The sequence below is a fragment of the Sciurus carolinensis genome, chromosome 3 (genome assembly GCF_902686445.1).
Source record: "Sciurus carolinensis chromosome 3, mSciCar1.2, whole genome shotgun sequence".
Taxonomy (NCBI): Eukaryota; Metazoa; Chordata; class Mammalia; order Rodentia; family Sciuridae; genus Sciurus; species Sciurus carolinensis.
The window spans coordinates 1,955,799-1,979,141 of NC_062215.1; the positions used below are offsets into that span (position 1 = coordinate 1,955,799).

Sequence of the window (23,343 nt, forward strand, 5' to 3'; positions counted from 1 at the left end):
GTCCAGGGCTGGTAACTCTTCCAGACGGTGACCAGGCGTGGGCAGGGAACGAACACTGTCCTGGCAGCCTGACGAACGCAGGTACCCTCGGGAGGAACAGGGTGGGGAGCAGAAGTGTGGCTCCCGGGTGCCCCTGCCCACGGCGCCCCTTCACACAGTGCCTTCCGCCTCACCTTGGTTGGCTGGGCCCTACCTCTCCCGGTTCTGGGTGAGGCAACTCTGTGCCCTGGCACCTTCATCTCTGCCACGTTCTGCTCTCAACATGGATGCTCCTCTGCGTGTTGGCACCAACCTCCCTCCCGTGTCCTGACCTCTGTCCTCCTGCTCCCTGGTGAGGGCCTCTGCAGAGGCGCCTGCCGTGCTCTTCATTTCAAAGGCTGCAGAACGTGTTTCTACGAGGCCCTCTTACTCTCACTCCTTGTTACTAGTAACCTCCCTGTCTCCTCTGCTCCGTGCATGCCCATTTGATGATGGTTCTGCCTCACATAACGCTCTGTTCTATTTCTCTCTGAATGGTGGTTGTGCTCCTTGAGTGTCTGGTTTGGTCACATGAGGCTGCGTGTCAGGTGCAGAGGAAAGCAGCCCTGGCCGGGCGCAGTTTGCTGGCGGTGGAGGGGAGTACCGGTGGCAGAGACACCCGAGCCCGGCTGCAGCCCACCCAGGCAGCCCCTCCCCTTCCTCAGAGAGAAGGAGCCCTAGAAGGAGGCCCTTCCCTGAGGTAATCCCAAAACTGAGGGTTGCTAGGAAGGGGTGGGGAAACTGAATGGCTGAGGGCTGCTGTCCCCAGCTAGCCCCACTCTCTCCACCCCTCACCCAGGGTCGGGGTTGACTTGTACTGTGCTGCAGAGGTCAAGCAGGAGGCTGTTCTCCTCCAGCACAGCTGCTTGGGAAGCTCACGTGGCCCTGCCTTGGGCTGTAGCACCAGGGTCTGGAGGGCTGGTCCCTGACTGTTATCATCAGTCCCCAAGAGCCACACTTCTGGGTAGCTTCTCTAGAGTCTGGGGAAGGGACCAGAAAACTGAGTTTGGCTCAGTAGGCAGAAACCCAAGAAGGCACGCCAAGCACACTACAGCGCATGCCAGGCCGCACAGCTCTCGCCCAATACTGCGGAAAGCTTCCCTGCTGCCTGGGGGACAGGGGCCACACACGCACCAAAATGGAAATCAGGTGTTACAGGGTGGCATGAGGACCGCAAGTCTGAGGCCAGCCTGGGCAAGACCTTGTCTCAAAGCTAAGAGGAAAAAAAGGGCTGGGGAGCGGCTCAGTGGTCGGGCCCTCACCCAGCATGTTCGAGGCCCTGGGTTCCACCCCATACCTCCCCACCACAGAAGATGGCAGGACAGTCTGGGGAGGAAGCTGAACTGTCAGCAGGACACACGGCCCTCTGCAAGCACTGCCAGGGACATGGGTCTCAAGGGCAAGCTCGCCCGGCTGGGTAATTCCCAGAACATACCCCAGTGCTCTGGACTCCAAGAGTGGTGGGGAACAGGTTGCAGCCTTCTTTACTGGTGAGAATACTAGAGGATTATACTTTGACAAGGAATGAAATGAATTCATTTTCCCCCCAAAATGCAAGCTGGTTACCAGTACTACAATCTGGTAGCAACGACACATCCACGCTTAAAAAGATGTGCACAAGGTGCTCTGGGAAATCACAAAGCAGCCCGCTGCATGTGACCTGACCCAGAGAAGCAGCACCAAGCGCTGCCTGGAGTCCTGGGAGTCCAGGAGACTGGCGTGCTCCTGCTCACTGAGGCCGCAGACCCCTAGGACCTGGAACCCAGCCCCAGGAGGCTCTTACCAGCGCAGGGCGATCTTGATCGGGGTGGTGAGGCAGGATGTGAACAGGTCGGCCGGAAGGTCGGGGATCATGGGCAGGAGCTCGTTGGCCTCGCAGGCTGCCAGTTGAATGCAGTTTTTCATCGATGGGGGCAAAGGCATCTGGGCAAGTGGGTGGTTTGGGTTAATTGCAGCTACCTACGGGGAACACAAGGAAAAGAGAGTTGCTTAGCTGACACATCTGGGGAAGCTGGGATGAGGAAGAATGAAACACGAAGGCCTCAGGTGTTGGGTTTCACTTCAAGTCCATCTTAAAGGAGGCATTAAGATTGAGTTCTCTCCTGGGGAGTGACCACAGGGCCAGGAAACGTCCCCATCATTCCCCAGGTCCTTCTGGTGGCAGATGATTGCTCTGCCCTGCTAGGTCCTTTCTCCTTTATGGTTGTGCTTCTCCTTTTTTCATTCTTTCCTTCCCCACTCTGGTACTGGGTGTGGAGGAAACCTAGGGCTGTATGTAGCCCAGGCAAGCACTCTCCGCCCCAGGCCTGGTCTTCCTTTTCTAAGACCCCTTTGTACCCTGCTTTGTGCCCCATTATTACATCAGTGTCCACATGTATTCTGCCAGGTCTGTCATGGTGGCCTGTTTATTTTAAACATTCCACCATTAATCTGCTGCAACTTTATTTTGGTGTAGTGAATGACGCAGGAAGTTGTTTAGAGTATATGATGTCAACACCAACAGCAGAAGACAGGCCATGCCTGGGGCCCAACCTGCCAAGCCAGACTGAGTGACAGATGCAGGTGCACTCCATGCATGGTAGAGGGGTGCGTCACCTGATTTCTTAAATGCTCTACAGTGGACATGATTTTGTAGCCAGGGAGAAAGGTATTTGGCTTTCTAAATTCAAAACATAGTGTCCCTTCAAAGCAAGGATAATAGCACCTGCTTGATATTTACCTGGATAGGATTTGGAGCAGCAAAGGCCCAGGAGAGGCTGGCACCACACTCCGGCTCCAGCAGAAAGGGTCCAGGCTAATTGCTATACAGTACAAGAATGCCACAAAATCTCACTGTTGCCTTAATATCTAACTAGGCATGTACATCTTTAAAGTAATGCAGTACATTCAAATGTTTTTTAAAAATGACAGGACTAACTGACAGGTGTCTCACTGAGGACCAGCAAGAACACTCCGCCGCATCAGCAAAGCAGCAGCCTTCACGTGAGCACGGGCACCACACACCAACATAACCATGCACGTTCCTCTTCCTTGGCCTCATACGGGGCATGCACATGACCACGTCTGAGTTCACCACAGTTCTCAAGATCATTTCAGAGATGATGGGGTTCACAAGAATTCATGGCATTTTGGCCAGTAAAATTGAATAACCAAGATGCATGAGGGATCAGGCAAACGTTACTCTGTTGCTCCTGAGAATAAGTATGAAGAGCACAATGTCAGAGCTGCTTCCCCAAGGAAGCCCTCCAGCTCGGGAGGCAGGGCAGCGAGTTGCAGGGAGTCTGAGGACCCAGGCTGCATGATGGGTGCACCAAGGCGGGGGCCCCCAGCACTGCCAAGGTGTAGAGCTGGGGTCAGACCACAGGGTAGAAGCAAACAAAGAAGAAACATGAAGAATGCACTGGCTCCTGGAGAGAGTGCTGCACTGTCTGTAGTTGGCCTGAAATATGGCATCTAAACATAACAAACGGGTAACTAAAAGGATGGAACACAAACCCAGAAGGTGCTCGACAGCCAGGCGATGCCACTGAGGGCCTGTCACACACTCGTCGCTTAGCACCTCTGCTGGGCCACGCTGAGATGTCTGCCGCGGCCCCTGGGGAACCCAGCCCCATCTCAGACCCAGGAGATGAAGTTTAGTGCAGGAAAGAACTCCTAATGCAGTTTTACTTATTTATCACACCGCTTGGCAACAGGATCTAGGGAATCATGTTACAGAAAGCTGCTCATTCAGCCTCCAGAGCCTTACAGTGCTTGTTATTTAAGTGAGTCCTTGGGCTCACTGCACACACACCACCATTTCTTTTTACTGGAACAGCAGCAAACCTCCGAGAAGACCAGGAGCAGAAGCGCCCACAAGGATGGTGAACACTGAGGAGGGTGCCATGGGTTGGGGAGGCAGGATTTTTAATCACGACGGCCACACATTTGTTTCCTGACTTGTAAAGAACACTTATGCTCCTTAACAAATTATTAATAACTTATAAGCCCCTCTTGTTCCGCAGTTCCTAAAATTCTCAAATGTCTTTCACAGACACTATCTTGTTTGCTTTTCCCAACATCCTCATAGGTTATCTTCCTTCAAAAGATCTTCAGCAGTGAGGAAATGGAGGCCTGAAGAAATGATATGACAGTCCAGTGGCTCGGTCAGCACCAAGGCCAAAGTGCCACTGTGCCTCTGCTGGCTTTAGGGCCCTTCCATGCCACGCTCCCATCTGGACCCTCTGGAGCCCATGCAGGCACTGTGACTTCAAGGCTCCCAAGAGTGCACCCTGCACGTTCAGTTACACACGCAAAGCTGCAGCGGCTCCCAGGCATCCAGCTAGCAGGAGGGTGCGCATGTGCCCCGCTTCACTGCCAGTCATCCTCACCTGTGACTATGCAGAGCTCTCAGATGGAAGGAACTACAGGCTGGAAGTGCACCAGTGACCCTGCTGCTGCCAGAACAGGAACTCAAAGTACAAATCAAATACAAGCGTGTGCAACAGCAGCACAGCATAAACCTTCCGAGAAAAATACTTTCTGGAGGAACAGGTGTCTTTATCGTGCTAAATTACATGTGATGTAAAATTTGCCATGTTAACTATTTAATTTTTTTTTTCCCCAGTGCTGAGATGCAGCCTAGGGCCTGGTACTTGCTGGGCAAGTGCTCCAGCACTGAGCTGCACCCCCAACCCATGTCAACTACTTTAAATGCAGTTTTGTTGCAGGAAACAGATTGTTCCAGAAGTAGCCGGCAGAACTCGGAAAGGAGGAGAACTCAAACTTTATTATACACCAGCGACCCCAGAGGAAGACTATACTCCAAATCCCGAGCCCTGATCACAGATTCTCCCAGCATTTACAGGTTATCTGATGTCATCTTATACCCATCCTATCACTGAGGCTTTTTCCTCTTTTTAAAAAAATTCCTAGTCTACATGGCTGACGCCTGTGCAGGGTCCCCAACAGAGATGCTTATGGAAACAGGTAAGAAGAAACAGCTCTTTTCACAGCCATCTTTGACGTTCCAGGAGGGAGTGCTCAGACTCCTAGGGCAGTTATCGACAACCCAAAGGTAGGGACCCATGGTTAAGAAGGCTTCCTGGAGGAAGGCACTGGTTTCTTACCATAGTGTTTCTATAATCTCACTTCACAATCAGGTCTGATTTTGCCATCACAATTTAAAGTTCAGTTGCACCAAGTCCCGTTCACATAATTCTGCAACCGCTGCTGGGCAGTGGGTATTTTTAAAGTAGGGAGATAAGGAAAGGTACAACCATGTCTGGAAGCATTTGCTGGGCTCTGCTGTAGAAGCTGGTGTGGATCAGCAAAGTAGCTAGCCCTGTTCAGGGCTCATCAGTCCTGAGTCACGCAGGGGCCAGGCAGGGCTGGCGGGTGTGGAGGCATCAGGGCCTGGCACATGTCTGGGCCTGGTGGCAAGGGACCTGTCCAGTGTGGGCTCTTGAAAGACTGGGCAGCAGGACACAGGACCTGGAGTGAGAGATAGTCCTGGGGCGTCTTTCTGGAACTGCTGGCAACAGGGTGTTGTTCTACTAAGGACACTAACTGCCACTCAGCATGGGACATGCAGGGATGGCTGGTCAACAATCAGAAAGGAAAATGACCGTGAAGTGGGAAGGAGCGGCCGCTTGTCTGGACACCAGGTTCAAGATTCTTGTGTTCCTTTCTGGGAGGATGAGAATTTTCGCAGCAGAAGCCATGTGTTTTCCTGGCTTTGGCTTTCCTTCTTATGCTCTGACCCCATGTGCTTTCTGAACAGGACTGGGAATGGACACCAGGTCCTCCTGCTGCACCCTCCAGACACCGAGCCGCCTCTGCTAAGGCTGTCCATCTGCACCATGGCCTGAGGTCTTGTCCTCTCAGGAGGAGAGGCGGCCCCTTCTCCCCAGCCAGCGCAGACCTCTGTGGTGTGAAGGGGAAGAGGGCATCCTCAGTGCTGAGACACCCGTGTGCCCCGTGGCCAAGAGGTGACGCTCCCGTGTCCAGAGGCGAGGTCAGGTGTGTCCACCTCAGTGTGCAGCTTGAGGTCCACTGGTATTTCGCCCAATGCCTAGAGAAGTACCCAGGACACGAGGGGCACTCTATGGACACTGAATGAGACACGAGACCATTAGACACAGGAACATCTCCCTCCCAAATGTGTTGACGGAAAACAGTTTCCCAGTTCCAAGTGGTCACTGATGGAAAGCCCAACACTTAGAAGGTCCTTGCAGAGGTCAGGGGTGTGAGGCAGGGGGGGCAGACCTTGTGATGTAGGGGACCCCTGCACAGCAACGCGGGGACAGGAATCAGACTCCGTCCTGCTCGGTGGGTCACTCTCACCCTGGCACACCCCAGGTTGTGCGGCGCACACAAGAACTCTGCCTCAGGGCAGTCGGAGTCAATGACGCCTTTCAGAGAACATCCTGTCATTCACAGCAAAGCACTCCATCGAGAACCCCACTTCTCAGGCTTGCCACCCCAGAGGTATAGAGGAGTCCCATTTCCACAGCTGGGTCACTTTCTCTACTGTTTTGGTTTTGTATTTCTGTAAGGCACTGACCCTTTAATTGACACTATTCCTTGGAGACAGGCCTGTGCGCCAGGCTCACTACCTGTAAAGGCAGCCAGCACGGAAGTAGATGCTCCACCACTCCAGAGCCTCTGGGCCCCACCAAGCAGCACGTGTGCCACGTGGCTTCTCCAGGAAATTAAGAGCCAAGAACAACAATAATCTCATCCTCACAAGCCCAGAGCCTTCTGGAGCACTTGGGAAGGGTCCAGAACAATACTCTGATGAATTCACAGCACTAGGCCCAAGGAAGTCATCTGCTGCATTACTCACACACAGGGGCGAGTGGCAGAGCTGATTAGGGTCACAAGATGTGGCTGCAGGTCCCAGGTTGCCACAGAGCCTGCATGTCTCCTGTCCAAATCAGGCTCTGACACTGAGTTGCTCCTGTCCCCTCTCCAACAGATGATAAGGACATCTTCAGGAGGTGATGAAGGCAGAAATGACCACAGAAGACTGAAAGTGTATTTCTGAGACCAGAATTTTGGCAATACTTTTAGTTCTTCCTGAAAACGATTTTTGTTCTTAATTCAACAATAGCCAGTCACACAGGGTGTTTCTGCAAAGTTCAAAGAGATGCACTCAGGACACCCCTGCTATGGCCCAGTGTGTGGCAGGCGCTACACCAAAAATGTGGGTGTCCAGCTACAGTGGTCTTCTAATATGTAGCACATGCCACTGTGTAGATGGAGCTTTGAACAGCAGCTTAGAAGCCAAGTGGCACCTACTGCTGGGGACTGTGAGAGGCTGCCAGGAGAGCAGAGGGTGGCTTCTGGTGGCTGATGACTCCATGCTGCCCTTCAAAGGCCAGTTAGAGACTGCTGGCAAGTGTCACCATCACGCCGTGTTCACCCCAGTGAACTGTCCACTACTGTACGGCCATTCAGCTGCTGGCAACACAATGGCTGCTAAATGCTCATGACTATTCACAACTCAGTGGAGGTGGCTAATTAAAATCAGAACAAACTCCACTCCCAGCTGCTCTCAGACTGAGTCAACAACTAAGAAGCAGCGCTCAGAGTTCTGCAGCCCTGTCTATCGGGAAGAAGCTCTGGGAGGCACCACAATCTCACTGCACTGCAAGCCTGCCAGCTTGTCAGGGTGGAGGTTGCTGCCCGAGCTCCTGCCCTGCTCTGGAGCCTGGGCATATCAGCCATGGAGCCCCTCTCCCCTGGCAACGACTGGGAGGTTTCTGTGCTGCATGTTCATTGTCCGAAACTCAAAATCAGAAAATTCCTTCTCCAAAGATTCCTGAAGCCGGAGCCCACCCTCGCCCTCGCCTTGTGTCTTCTTGGCACCCGCACACCAGCTTCTGAGACCTTCCCCTGCCTTCCTCCCAAGGACACTGCTCCTGATCTTCCTTGGTTGCCTGCAACCTCTCCTGTTCCAGGCTGGCAGAGCATTGTGGCACAGACCCCACCTCTCCTCTCCAGCCACTTCACCTGTGGCTTTGGCCACAGCCTCCACAGGGAGGCCTCCAATACCCTCCAGAGCCTACCTGCACCTCCACACAGCCGACGCGGAGCCCTCATGCCCACGCCCACCTTCCTCCAGCCCCAGCCTGGTCATCCCAACTCAGGAAGTGGTGGCTCCCTTCTCCCTGGGCCACAACCAAGGCCGCCCTTAGCCCTGGTCTGTTCTCACATCCTGTCTCTACTCCAAGGTAAATCACTCCTCCTTGCAGAAGCACCCAGATGCACACATGGCCTCCACCTCTGCCACCACCCAGTCCAAGCACCATCGTCTCCAGTCATGGCCACTGGCTTCTCCCCGCTCCCAGCTCTGCCTGCACCCAGAGAGCATACGCACAGCTGCCCCAAGGATCTCCATGCTCCAAGCATCACTAAGTTGTGGGTCTGAGCTGAGCGCCAAGCACGAACAGGTGATGCGCCCGTCCCCCGTCCCCGCCTCAGTGCTCCTCCCACACCTGCACTCTCAGCAGGAAATCCCAAGTACTCGAGGCGATCTGGAAAGTTCCACACAGTATGCTCTTCATGCACCCCGAGTCTGAGTCCCAGGCCGCAGCCAGTCTGTCTGCCTTCCCCAAGCAGCCTCTGGGGAACTGGCAGCAATGGGAGGCTCGTTTCTCCTCACTCACAAACAAGCTTCCAATAAAGGGTAAGCTCAATACAGTTTTTAAAAATGGAAACAGATAAGTTAGGAAACTGGAGAACATCTTTTTAAACCAAAAGACCAATATCACTAATAGTTAAAAAAGAGAAGAAGATATTACATAACACAAGCTGCTCACTTCCCTACTGCCCACAAACGACCAACTGTGGCGCAACAACAACAAATGCAAAGGACATGGGACCAGGCCTCAAAGGCAGAGCCAGGAGAGGCCAGAGTCCTGTAGGCCCCACTGGGCATCCCACCCTGAAGACCCCAGCACACAGAGGAGACAGGGACTGGGACACACACTCACTGGTGACCAGGATGAATCACAGGCAGGCCTCGCGCGGTTCCAGGGCTATGACGCCTCCCAAGGAAATCGCACAGAGACATTTCATCAGAGCAACTAGTGAAGAGCAGCACAGGAGGAGCCTGCCCTGCCTGTCCGTGCGCATCCAGGCGGTGAGCAGGTTGTGCTCACTTGGCAGAGCTGCAGAGCCCAGCCTGTGCCAGCTGGGAAGACCCACGACCACCAGCACTCTCAAGCTGCGGGCTGGCCCCAGCATGGGTGCTAGGCAGTGTCCGAGTGTGTCCAACAGAACACAGAGTGTGTGGGGCCATGTGCGGAGAGAAGCTGGGGGCGGCAGGAGAGTCCCGGGTGTAGTGAAAGGCTCTTCCCACCACAGGGCTCCCATGCCCTGCAGCACCTCCCAGGCCAGGAGCTGTCTACACACGTCCTGAACCAAACGAGGGCAGTGGCACTCAGCGCCAGGTCTGACAGGGCAGAACTGGGCTCACTGCCAGGGTAAAGAACACCGGGGTCCTCGGCCACTGGCCGACCTCCTCACTTGCCACCAACAGCAGAGAAGAGAACCTCGTGCACACCGGCTGAGCTGTCTGTCCTGCTGCCTCCCCTGGCTGCGAGAGGCAGATGGCCTGGGAGCTCCCTCCAGAAGCAGAAGTGACAGGGGCTCTGTGAAGACCACCTCAGGGAGCAGCTGCCACCCTCCACTGGCCTTCCTCTCTGGCTCACAGACCAACACTTCGTGCCTGAGCAAAGGCTGCGGGGATGCTCGGAAAGCTCTTCCCCTCAAGCCCATTGCACATGCTCCCTGGTGCAGACGACAGCAGCACCTCTGGATTCTTGGACGCAGCTACAACGAGGGCAACAGGCAGGCTTTTACGCACCCCGGAAATATAGAGTACAGTCTTTTTTTTTTTTTTTAAGGGTGAAAACAGCCTAAATTTCCATATGTACACTATTAATAATGTGTAAAGATGAAAGTTCTCATGCCACACCTGGCTGCCATTCCTCACCAGGTAAGCCAGGGGCCAGTGCCACCTCCAGTTCCTTTCCACCCTCCTACCTGGGGGATCAGGTGCAGACGGGGAGCTCTAGAAGAAAACCTGCATTTACTTTCTCACAAGGGAGACAGGTTTGGCCAGCACTGGCTTCCCCACTCCCTCCGCCACCCACAGATGAAATGCCTAGAGCTGAGGAGGGCAGGGAGTAGCCAAGGGGTCACAGCATCAACTGCAGAAGGATGTGAGCAGAAGGTGACACAGGCCGGTCCACAAGGCACTGCTGAATAAGTAACTCATGTGCCTCAGAGATCTTATTAGTGAAAGAGAAAAACTGTTATTTGTTTAAAAACCAGTAGTGTGTTTTTCACTGTTTATAGATGAAGGCTGTTAAAAGGCAAATGCTTAGGCCCAAAGAAGTCTGCTATCACTCCTTTCTGGGGCTGGTTCTTGAGAATGTGCCCTGGCAGAACACAGGAGAGCATCCAGAAAGAGGAAGCGGAGGGTCCAGAACCAGTGGATGCACCCAGGAGAGCCGGACAGCAGTGAGGGTAGCCTATGAACCCCATTGGTGGTGGTGGCCATGGCAGCAGAGGTTTGGCACACAGGGACCTTGAGGAAGGCATGTTCTGAGATTTGATGCTACCCTTGAGAATCTGGAGAGGCAGGACATGTGAAAGATCTGTAATTCTGGAAGAAGAGAGATGATCTCCAGGAAGAGCAAACCAACACAAACCTATAAAACTGGAAATCGCAGCACCCCGTCCAGTCACTCCACAGATATTGTGTGGTCACCAGCAGACAATAATTCCCACGCACCAGGCACAGAGGGTTTGATGACAGTGAGAACAGGAGGTGATTACAAAAGTAAAAGCACAGAAGACGGAGGCTGGCAAGATGAGGCAAAGGAAAGCAAAAAGCCTGAAAAACAAAGGCATGAACTGCTGCTGATGAAACAAGGGAGAAAGCCCCAGGACGCTGCTTCCCAAGGCGGGGGTGGCAGAGCACACAGAGTCCAGACTGGGCACTGCTGCGGGGAGACCAGGGACTCGCAGGATGCTTCAGCATGTGTCTTCACACAGGAAGCCAGCCCGATCTCTCCAGGGCCTAGAGCCAAGCCCTGATGGTCCCTGTGTCACTGTGCCACAGCAGATGCCTGTGGTATCCTAAACGGGTGATGCGGAGGGCAGTGTGTGCTACCCCCAGCAGTGGGAAGAAGAGCTAGGAGCGGCACCCTCTGGTGACAGAGCCCAGCTGGAAGCTCGGGGGCCAGGTTCTGGGTTAGGGCCTACTTTCTTCATTATAAAGAACCTTCTGCGAGATCATTCGTCCTTTGGTTTTTAGAGATTGGCTAAAAGAGGGGTGGGAGGGGTGGGGGGAAGGGAAAAAATAACAGAATGAATCAAACAACATTACCCTATGTAAATTTATGATTACACAAATGGTATGCCTTTACTCCATGTACAGAGAAACAACATGTAACCCATTTGTTTACAATAAAAAAAAAAAAGAAACTTCTGTACAATTTGATTTGTTTTGAACCATAGTATATACTAATTTGGTAAAAATAAAAATGCTTACTTAAAAAAGACTACTGAAAAGCAGAGAGACTTGAAGATTTTAATTTTTTAATTACAAAATAATAATGCATGATGAAAAATACAGGAAAGTACCTGAGTGACAGATACGCACTTTCTGGGTGCTGACAAAGTTGCAGTTGTGTGTAGTCATGTATGATGTACTTCTGACAGTATTCCTGGGAGGAGCAAGTGCCTGGCACATCAGCCCACAGTCCCAGGACAAGCACGGTGCCCCCAGCAAGACGGAGGCTAGAAATGGGCTCTGAAAACTTAGGCCCCTCTCATTTGTGTGTGTGCTTATTATGCAGAGGCTTTCCGATCCCACTAACAATTTTCTTGCAATATGTTAACCAGTTTTATTCTCCTCGTCCCCTTTGATGCCACGGATAGATTGCCCCATGCAATCTGGGCTGCCGAAAAGATAGAAAGCATAGGGAAGCAGTCCTCTTGCATCCTGGTACAAACTGCAGGAACAGAAGCAAGACGTTTTTTTTTTTTTGCATTGCTGGGCATTGAACCCAAGGCCTTGTGCTTGACAGGCATGCACTCTACCAACTGAGCTGTATCCCCAGCCCAAGTCTTTGTTTTTTATCCACTGGCACAAACCATTTTCTTGCCCATTTTGTCCAGGTCACATGTTACACAATAAGAAGTATTAAAATATATTGTAAATTGGCAAAGAAATTGTCTAGCTGCAGAGGATAAGAATATTTAAAAATAAATAAACCTAACAGGTCACGTAGGATTGCTGTTTCTACAGTAAATAGTAAAAGGACTAAAACCAACAGTATGAGCTGGGAGTCAATTTCATCATCTCAATTTCCACTGTTCTGCAAGAGAAACTGAACAATAGCCAGTTCCGGCAAGGGTGACAGAGAAACACAGACTGATCCACACTGTGATTGTAAAAAGAGCAAAGTTGGAAGTCGGAGCTAACTGTAAGACTCATGCCTTCCACTTGCCACCTCAGCTGACGTCTTCTTCATTTGATCTACTTCATGAGGGATGAGCCAGTTAAACAATTTTTTTTCCAAAAAAAGACACACGTAAACCTTTTTGTTGAATGCAATGGGGTGAACAGTGTCTTAGGCTGATTGATTCTGGCAACTCACGGGACACACACAGTCCGACTGCAGATGCCCCCAAGTGCTGCAAGCAAGTTTAACTGGGCCTAGCCAGCAAGGTGCACCTTCCACTGATGGAGTGGGGGTCTGTATTCCACCTGTTCAATCAGTGAGGGGTGGTGGGCTGCTCTTCCCCTCCACCACTTCACCGCTCAAAAACGGAGTGTAGAAATCAGCCAGGATTTTTTGGCATTTTTATTGACATATTACAAATGCCAAAAAAAAATTGTTTTTGCTGTGTTTATTACTTGATATAAGAAGATGCAAATGACCTTTTAGTGCTTTGGGTGTTTTAGTCCTCATTAATTAACCTACCCCTGGTTAACACAGATAAGATGCCTGAGAATGGGGCTAAATTTGGGTGAAAGAAAACTTGATCTTTCCCTTCTCTTAATACAGAATACAAAATAAACAAAGAAGCCGGCAAACAAACCTCTGGCTCCTGGTTCCATTTTCAAGGATAAAGGGCATTATATTTATCAGTCACTCCTATGCAATGTTCTGCCTGAGGACTTCATTTACACACATAAAATATTAAACTGCAGACATGTTAACTTAGAGTTCTACCAAATAGAATTTCAAATTTTGTTGCTGAATCTCTCAGCATTATCCTCTGATGAAATGTGAAAAACATAACAATACATTAAAATTGAATGGACCCAAAAAGGCTTGAGGAAACATACTGCAGGACAATTTTTGTTCCTGGATGGAGAATTTCCTGCACTGCAGCCAATCAGAACTCATGCTGCGCTGGAGGCTGCAGGGTATTTTATTCTGACACTCCTGTGCAGGCAATGGGATGGAGGCCTCTAAATTGAAACAGCCTCTTCAGTTTCTCTTTAGAATCCACCATTTAATTCAAGCATCAAATATTAATTAAAACAATCAGAACAAAAATCACTCCATTATCCCAGCACCACACGGGCTCTCCAGCCCCTCCATGAGAGCCACCGTGGAAGCTATTTGGGTTTCCACCATTTGGCTTGGTGGTTTTGGTTTAAAAAGTAAGTAAGTTGTGACAATAACAAAGATGCCAGCAGAAATGAAGACTGAACCTGAAGAGACAGGTCCATTCCTCCAAAATCAGATGCATCTGTATTATCTTAATGCTATCTTAGAGGTGTAGTCTGCTGGAGCACAAATCGACTCTACTAATGTCACCACTTAATTCTGCCCCAGTTAGAAACGAGGCCACATAGAAATGAAAGCCAGGCCCTCCACACATACCACCCCAGCCCCAGTTCTGCAGCCTTCAGCTCTTGGACACCTTCTTATTCAAAGACACCCAACATCCCCAGCTGCCCCCTGCGCCCTGCTCTGGGAAACACATCAAACCCAGCCACATCCTGGGCGGGAGAGCCCTCACCTCCAGCTCCTGCTCCCTCTGCAGAGCAAACTGCTTGAAGGACTTGACGATCAGGCCAGCGTTAGAGCAGTCATAGACAAAGATGGACGGGCTTCCCATCCAGGTCTGAAGGTCGTAGATAGACAGAGGGATATACTGAGTGTAGTTCTGAAAAACAAAGAAAGAGCAAGGGTTAGGTGTGCGTCTCGAGCACTCGGGCTGCTGCCAGCTCCTAAGAAGGCACAACAGGCTCACCACTCGGGTGGATAGGCTCCCCAGTTACCATTCATACCAAAGGACAAGCGACAGCAGCCCAGACCCTTCCACAGCTCCTCAAAGGCATAGACCCAGCAATGCCATGGGCTGGGCAGCTGTCCACATCCACAGTCCTGAAGAGGCTCTGTAGGGCCCTGCCCTAAGCTGCTTGCTGACCCTTAGGAGGCATGCCCACATGTGTATGGCTCGCTGACCCTTAGGAGGTAAGTCCCTCCACGTGTCCCCCAGCCATCACCTCACGTGAGGGTTCCTTGCCTGTGCTGCAGTACACCAGGTTGCTGCTGGCCTTTCTCTCTGCAGCTGCCCTCTGCTCATGTAACACAATACCTCACACACGAGGAGGGGAATCTGAGGAGCTGAGGCTCAAACCTGCATGACTTCATGAGGCACGCCAGCATTCCAGCCTCTTGGTGATTTCTTATATCACACTGAAGGGCCCTGTATTTTCACTCCCAAGTCACAGAACTGATAATCATTGATACTAACTAACTAAGTGAGACCCTGTTTTACCTGAAGAGGCCTGAGATCACTGTGAGCAGAGGGGAACGTGCTCATCTCACTGGAGAAATGGGACGTGCACCCGAGACACAGTAACACAGTGCTTCTCACTGAGCACCTTCACCTACCTGCCCTTCTTAGACATCAATAGTGTCTGTGACAAAGCTTTGGCAGAAATGGAATTCTGCACTTAGAGTAAAGGTGAGTTTGCTTCCCAGCAGCCAGTACAAATATGGCCCCTGATGTGGCCTGCAGGGCTGTCTATGGCTCAACAGGAAGACAGGAAGGCCAAGCAAGGCCTGGGGAAGCATGGTCAGGAGGTGGTCCCAGAAGCTGCCCAAATGCCTAGCAAAGCACCAGGTGTGTGGCAGCTCCCCAACAGGCAGCAGCAGGTGCCACCAACAAAGGCTCACGCTGCTGTCTCCTCCATGGACAGAATCTGTGGAGCAGAGGCCACGGTACTGCTCTCTGTAGGAGAACACCTGGGAATGTCCTCTCTAAACCAACTCCCTGAAGGGCTCCAGAGAAATCTACACTGTCAATGCAGACCCATCAAAACACCTGCGAGGTTCTTCCTTTAATGGAACTTGACAAGCTGACTCTAAAAGTGAGTGCAGAAGAAAATGCACAAGATTGGAAAAAAATTTTAATAAAGAATAATGAATAGAGACTCGCACTACCAGATATTAAATACACTGTAAATGTATGGTAATTACAGGCTGCCGCTACCGAGGGCGAGACAAACAAATCAACAGAAGAGAAGGCCCAGAAATAGACGCACATACATAACTGTAACGAGGGTGGCATTTTAAATCAGCACAGGAAGAATGAACAATTCAATAAGTGATGCCAGAAAGTCTAGCCAGTCAGATATTGCCTTCTCAGATTCTACCCCCAAAATCAGGGTGGATTAAAGACCAAACCATAAAAACAAAAGATTTCTACTTATTTTGGTGTAAGAAAAACATTCTTAAAAAAGTAAAAAAAGAAAAATACCAACAGATACACTAAGATAAAAATGATATAATCCTGATTAAAACACATACCAATGATTGGCAATTACAGAAGAAAATGGACACAGAAGTGAGAGAATTTATATCCAGAAGGTGTGCACAGAAGCTTCTGTTACAGTTCAACAAAGGCCAAAGCAGCAGCAAAAACAAAACACACAGGCAGAGACCCAATGGGCAGTTTACACAAGAAATACAAACAGGCAGCCATGACCAGGAGTGTCGTGTTCCCGAATGCCCATGGACATGCAAACTACCAAGAGGCCGTCAGTCCATTCTGTTTCCATACAGTCAAATAGAAAAAAGAAAGGACGGATGATACCACAGGTTGACGAGGATCTGTTGAACAGGGAGTGAACTTTTCTGGAAGCCCATTTTGCAGCACTGATAAGAGTTTTAATTGGACTTTGATTTAGCCACGTGCATGCGTGCCCCACCCTATAGGAGCACTAGTGCACACACAGAGTATTGTGTGTTTACAGTAGAGCCCACAGAGCGCAAGATGCCACTGCAGCAGACACAGCTAACTGGCATCTGTTTTCTCCCTCTTCTTTACCAAGAATCTTAGTTGAACACGTTGTCTGGTTTCCTTTGCAGCTAAATTCATCCTAGTGGGCAAACTCTGCCCAATGGTACATGACCAAAAGTGAGATGTCCAAATTATACACCCTCAGAGCCCCATTCTGCTGATATGTGGATGCAGGGAACCACTGCTGACCTTGCAGAGGACCACAGCTAAGGGCCAGGAAAGCTGGGCAATGGAGGGAACCTGGCCCCAAACAGCCTTCAGGGGCTGTAACAGGGAGACACACCAAATTCTACTTTATATCTCAAAGAAAATCCCCTAATAGAGTGGCTGAACCTGGGGCCTACCTACCCTGGATCCCAGCATATTTAATGCAAGGAACCAACAGGTCATCCGGGAGTGGGGCACCTGCAGTCAGCTACTGGGAGTTGGGGGGAGTAGGACCCCATGGCCCAGGAGCTCAAGGGCAGCCTGAGAGGTATACGGAGACTTTGCTTCAAATTTAAAAAAAGGAATCAACAGGCAAAGCAGGGTCCATACATCCATATGGAAGACACTGTGCCACATTATAGACTGAGGTTATTTTCATAAGCATTCATACGGAAAGACGTCAGGGTCTTATTATGATTTTAAAATGTAAGTCTGAGAACATCATAGATTACTTAGGCTTTCATCATACAGAGGAAAAGAAAAGCCATGAATGTAAAGCACCAAGTCCCTACCACCTGAGTCCAGTGCATGTCGTGGGAACACAGCAAAGAGAAGGTCACAGATGGGCTAAAAGAGCCAACACCAAACCAACATGGCGCTTCCAGGAGGGGAAGGCCTGGAGGGCATCGTGGACCTCGTCCATGCTGTAGCTCTGGGCATTCAGAGCAAGGACAGGGCAGACTCTGCTCTCAGCAACAGACCTCCCGCCCACCCCTTCGCAGTGCCCAGGGCTACAGTCCCTGCAAGAGGGATGACATCAGCAGGTGCCACACTGGGCAGGCCCCTGAACCAGCCAGCAGAACACATTAAGGTCTCTCTGGGTTGGGGCCCAGATGCACCCTCTAGAGGGGCAGGGCCCCCACACTGCAGGAGAAAGATGGCAGCAGCATCCTGGAACAGGCAGATTTGCATCTGCTGAAAACACCACGCACTGCTCACGTGCCTCCCACCATGTTCCAGGACCCGGAGAATTTGAACGCAGCTCACCCCCCTGGTCCTGACCCTGTTGGCAGCAGTGCCATCCCTGCAACTGCCGTGATACAAGAGATGCTGTCACTGTCACTGCCTTCCAGGGTGAAGGTGCACAGGCCCATGGGCAGCAAAGCATGAAACAAGTCTGTTTTTTTAAATTTGCCAAAATCTAGGCACAAAGTTAATCAAGGGGATTCATTAAAATAATGAAGTACTGATACATTAGGAAATTCGTGACTGTCTCTTCCATCTTCCAGGACCCACTGGCAGCTGACCCAGTGGATCCCACTGCCCAGGTGCACCTGGTTTGCAGCCTTCTCCAGTTGCTGGTACCCACCTAAGAGGCCCTGTGGCAAAGAGCCACTTACCTTCTATGTTGGTCTTGGCCTCATGACTTGAAACATGAGGGACTCTGATCCCATCCCACCACCAGAATGCCCCACATAGGGTTAAACAGATGCCTGAGTGGCGTGTGGTGGCCCTGGAAGCAAAAGCTTCTGTGGCCACTCCCTGGACAGCGTCTTTTCTGTGTACTATGGACATCTAGGGCCAGATCACTTTGTGGGGGCTGTGCTGTGTACTGCACCAGTCCAGCAGTAAAAGTAGGCTTTACCCACCTCATGCCAAAGTCGCCTACTTCCTGCCCAGTATGACAATCAAAAATGCTGCCAAATGTCCCTGAGGGGAAACTACATGGCTGGGAACTGCTACCCAGGAAGAGAGACAATTTCATCTAACACACGAGCTGCATATGTTAAGTTTAGGAAGACCGCCTCACTTTGGAAGTCGATACCCCTTAGGGAGTACAAAACCAACTCTATTAAACTGCAGTGAGGAAAATGACCTTTGAGAGTTACTGCTTATTAGGTATGAGCCTGTGGGCCTCACGTCCCACCTCAGGATGGTGCGAGGTAGTTCGTCAAGCTCCAAGTCAGAATGAGCGACCTACAAACCAGCAAAGAGCAGAGGCGAGTTACACCCCACCCAGCCCGGTAGGAGGAGCCTACAGAGGCTGGCGCAAGCAGAGAAAACACATCTGAAGCCAACTGTTTCTCTATCCCTGGACTCTTCCGGTGACAACAAGCTGCCTGCATCCAGACAAGCCTCAGCATCCAGAGCCCTGTGCGCTCTGAAGGCCTGGTTCTACCCCCACCCCAAACTAAAAGTGCAGAGCATTCCTGATCAAAGCTTCTCTCCTTTCTCTTGAAAATCATATTAAGGCCATGTTTTTATTTCAAACAAAGAAACAGAAATGGGTTTCAGATAATTTATTCATTAAAATCCACTTTATCTGTCAGGTTATATTAAACATCAGAAGGGAAAAAAAAGCCCACTCGCTTCATCAGACTGTCACCACAGACCCTGTCAACCATAAGCACAGTCGATCCGCATAGGCCCAGCCAGGATCACCTCCCTCGCAGGTGGAACCTCCCAACCAGGGCAGGGCCCGCTGCTCGGCCCACGGGCTTGTGGTGAAGAGTGAAGCTGGGTTCTGGCTTGGAGATGAAATGTGAGAGTTCCATCCCTTGAGCTTCAGAGCACAAAACAGAATGCAAGCTGCCTCAAAAGCCTGGCTTTTCCCAACAGATGGTCACCAGCAAGCCACCCTGCAGGAAGGGCCAGGCAGAATGTGCAGGGGACCAGAGAGGGAGAAGGTGCTATGAAGTCTTTGGCCTGTGGGTGGACAGGTCAGGACAGCATGGCAGCCCCCAGACTGCACCCTGGATGGTGCAGCAGCAGCCACTGTGGGAGCAGGGGGCCCAGCCCACAGGAGGCTGGCCACAGGGATGCGATGATCCTGCATTCCCTGGAACAATGCTGTGGGACATGTGCCTGGGCACACCTGGGCTGCAGGGCAGATGGCCAAGCTAGCAACACAGGTCCCCAGGTGGTTCACCCAAGTTGGAAAACATCCTGCCTGACAGGCATTGTTAGTCCCTGTGATCACCTATGGTGGTATTTTCCTCAACATAAATAAGACACCAAGTGTATCAGCAGAGGCTACTGTGAGAAAGGGGGCATTACCGTGGCCCTTGTCTACCCGGGCTCTCAGGACACAACCTGACTCCTGACTTCAACAGGAAAGAGCTGGGACAACAGTTGACTCACAGTCACCAACTGCAACCTCCGCTGCACTTTGCCTTCCCTCCTTCCCGCCTTTGCTCTCACGTCTCCAAGAAAGGTGTGTGCCTCCAATGTGACCCATCAAAGGCTCTCCAACTCCAATTGACTTTTGTGTATTTTCCCATTTCTCATACTTTACTCCACTGGTTTAAACTCTGTTTCTTCTTTGTTCTCTCTCCTAACCCTCTCCTATCTACAAACTTAAGTTTCCTCCTCCCAATACAAAACACCACCTGTGGCCTTCCCTGCTTCAAGGCATCACATAATGGCCTCCTCAAACCATATACTATTTTTTAAATTATTATTACAAGAATCTCATTACAGAGGAAAGTAGAAAAAAGCATAAGCTATTCAACTGCAACACCAAAATCCTTGAGATTAGCCTATTCTAGTCCCTATCTCTCACCCACCATTGGACCATAGGATGAAGTTCTATACTTAGAGACATGCAAACACATATGAATGTGCACACCACAGGTTTCAGATCTTCCCACAGGAGGGCCTAGCAATACTGCCACCCCAGTGGCAGTGAGCACACCAAGAGCCCATGTCTGGTTTGCTAAGCACCATTCCCAGAGACCCGGGATCCCTGAAATATCTGATGCCAGAGCTGATTCCAGGGAAAACACCAGAGGACCTGGAGCCTTGTATAGGGTCAGAAAGTAAGAATGTGTTCAAAGAATTACAGAGACATAGCAAAGGACACAGGTGACAGCCTAAAGGGGCTCACACTGGCTACCTGTGGGACAACTTGAGAATCGAAATACCTTAAAAATAAAAAAGAAAGTAAAAAAGATACCAGGTCCAATCCAGAAGAGCTATCAGTAGTCCAAGCTGGAAAAATTTGAATGAAATAAACAATGATAATGTTGGATTATAACTCAAAGAATAAAACACTCATGAGTCCACAATTAGGTAAATAAGTAATAGGAGGAAGAATGACTCTCAGAGGTGAGCATTCTAGTTCAGACTTGTGGAAGAGCAGGGGAGCAGAATGTTCCATTAGAACAGGAGGGCAGAATACCCTTCAGTGCGGTACCTCCCTAATGACATACTGACACAGAGGAGAAAACATCAATGTGTGGTTGGGAAACTGCAGCACCCTCTTAGTCAAGCCATCAGAGTGGCCCAACGGTGATGAGAAGCACCAGCACACATACCAACTCGGTGCTGTAAGGGAGAGTCCTACCAGAGCCTGCCCAAAACTCCTACCTGCAGTCTAAGCACAAGAAGATACCAGATGAGCCTGAGCTGCACAGCAGCGTACAGACACCTGAGCAGGACTCTTTAAGGTGTCAACCTGTGACAGGTGAGATTGAACACCTATACATAGACATATAGACATAGGAGAAGACTGCGGCAGACAACTCATTCAATGTGGCCTCCTGGTAGGATCCCAGGACAGAAAAGGATTATTGTGTGAGAACTGGTGCCACCAAGCTGTCTGAAGTCTGGGTAACAGGACTGCAATGACATCCATTTCTGCAGTCAGTAACCGTTTGAGGTCATTGAGATACCCTAGGGAAGCTGGGTGAAGGTTCAAGAGCTCTGCACTGTATCTGCAAATCTATATGTCACAAATTATTTTGAACAGCAAATGTGAAAAATTTAAATCCAGTTTCTATTTTAACCCCTCTCCAGAAATGACTGAAAGCAGAGGCATATCTCCCAACACTATCCAATGGCCTCATTGGCATGCCTGGCCCACTTGACATCCGTCAAGCATCTGCCTTCAGTCTGCAGTTCCTCCACTGCCTCTGAAAACTCCTCATTCCTTGAGGACCCTCCCTCCCACCTGCTCCTTAAAAAGTGACCACCAGTAGCCTGCTCTGTTCTTACTGCTCATGTCAGTCAAATGTAAGGCAATCAAATGTAAAACCATGGATTTCAACACTATTTTACTCAGTTTTTGTGTTGCTATGACCAAAATCCCAAAAAGAACAACCTGGAGGAGGGAAAGCTTATTTGGGGCTCAGGGTTTCAGAGGCCTCAATCCATAGATGGCTGACTCCATTGCTCTGGGCCTGAGGTGAGGCAGTCCATCAAGAGGAAGGGGCCCAGCAAAGGAAAGCTGCTCAGCTCATGGCAGGGTCAGGAAGTAGAGAGAGGGGAAGGAGCCACAAGGAAGATGTACTCTTCCAGGGCATGACCCCAGGGACCCACCTCCTCCAGCCATGCCTTACCTGCTATATTTACCTCCCAAACTAGGATGGAACAATTAGGTCACCACTCTCACAGTGCAATCATCTCACCTCTGAACATTCCTGCATTAACAGGAGCTTTTTGGGGATGTCTCACATTCGCACAGTAACTGCCTAACCCCTCACCTTGCAAACGCTCAGGGCAGCTGCCACTCTCTGCAGAGGTGGTCACTTTTCACTTTCTTGCCTTTTAACAGCTTATATTTAAAAATTTGAGAAAAGGAAAAGTAAACTTGTGACATGATGACATCACAACATGCCAAAAACATTATAAGCTCTACATGAACCATGTTTTTCACATATCACAGCCCTATCACTGCCCATTCCCCAAAGGAAGGGCCTGAGGGTAGAAAGGCCTAGCAAGCTGCCCAGAGGAACTGAGGTCAGAGTGATGCCACTCAGGGCTGTATGACCTCAGTGGTGCACTCATGGCTATAGGTGACCATCTGCCATACACCCACCTCACCACCTCCTCTGTGCCTTCTGCCCCAAAATGGCTGGTTGTGACTCCAGTCATGCTCATGCAGTCCTTCATTTGTCCCGTGATAACCCCAGAACTGGGGCAGAGAAGGACATGCAGAGTCCAGGTCATGGGGTACTCCCAGGTTGGGACAGCAACACAACCAGGGCAAAACAGGGAGTGAGGACTCCTGGGACCCATGTAGGCCTGGTCAGGGCAGGAAGATGTCTGGGGGTGGAAATGGTGCCTGAGCGAGGTCCTGAGGAAGGTGCCGGTGTCTAAGAGGGAAGAGCAGTTGGGAGCAAGACTTGCCTTTCTGTTCCTGGCTTACTTCGCTCGGCACACCATCCTCTGTTCCATCCATGTTGCTGCACAACAATTTCAGTCTTTGGGCAGTTCATCTTCTGTGACCTTTCACAAGTTTCCTTACCTGAGGCTACACAGGAAAGACCTCTGCCTTTTCCGACAGGTCCCATCTACAGGTGGCCTTCCAACATGTCTTCCAACCCCCTCAGCATCTCAGGTGATTTGACCTCACAGAGATTTTCCTGTGCCCACCCACCACAGAGCCAAGGGCAGGGAAACCAGATGTCCTGACTCATACAGGATGGAAAGACTAAAAGGAGCCAGCAGGAAACAGAAAAACACATCCACAGTGTGCTTCATGTAGGAACACCATGACTGCAGAGTCAGGGGTCCACAGCAACCACCAGGACGGCAGACCCCCCCAGGCTGTGGGCATCGAAAGTTTGGAGGCTGTCCACGCAATGGTGACAGTGCTGCCAGAAAAAGCTGAGCCTGGGTGGCATGCAGGCCCATCCTCACAAGTCTAACGACAGGCCCAAACACACAATTTACTCTGGAAACTGATGGCTGAGGTCAATAAAAAAGGATACAATTTCTTAAACACACAAACCTTGAGCCCACTTTAAAGTGCCCTTGTTTCAAAGCAGCATGCTGAGTGGCTCCAGGCCCACGGGCTCCGGGTTCCACACTGACTCTTCCTTGGGCTAAGGGCAGCAGTTCCTACTG

The 23,343-nt window shown here is 50.6% G+C and overlaps 1 protein-coding gene across 1 annotated transcript in view; it reads right to left on the reverse strand.

Moving 5' to 3' along the window:
* Rptor (regulatory associated protein of MTOR complex 1) overlaps positions 1–23,343 on the reverse strand; it is a 339,150-nt gene that overhangs the window by 169,148 nt on the left and 146,659 nt on the right. Inside the window, 2 exon segments of the mRNA XM_047544108.1 lie at positions 1,802–1,977; positions 14,056–14,202. Coding sequence (XP_047400064.1) covers positions 1,802–1,977; positions 14,056–14,202 — 323 coding nt within the window.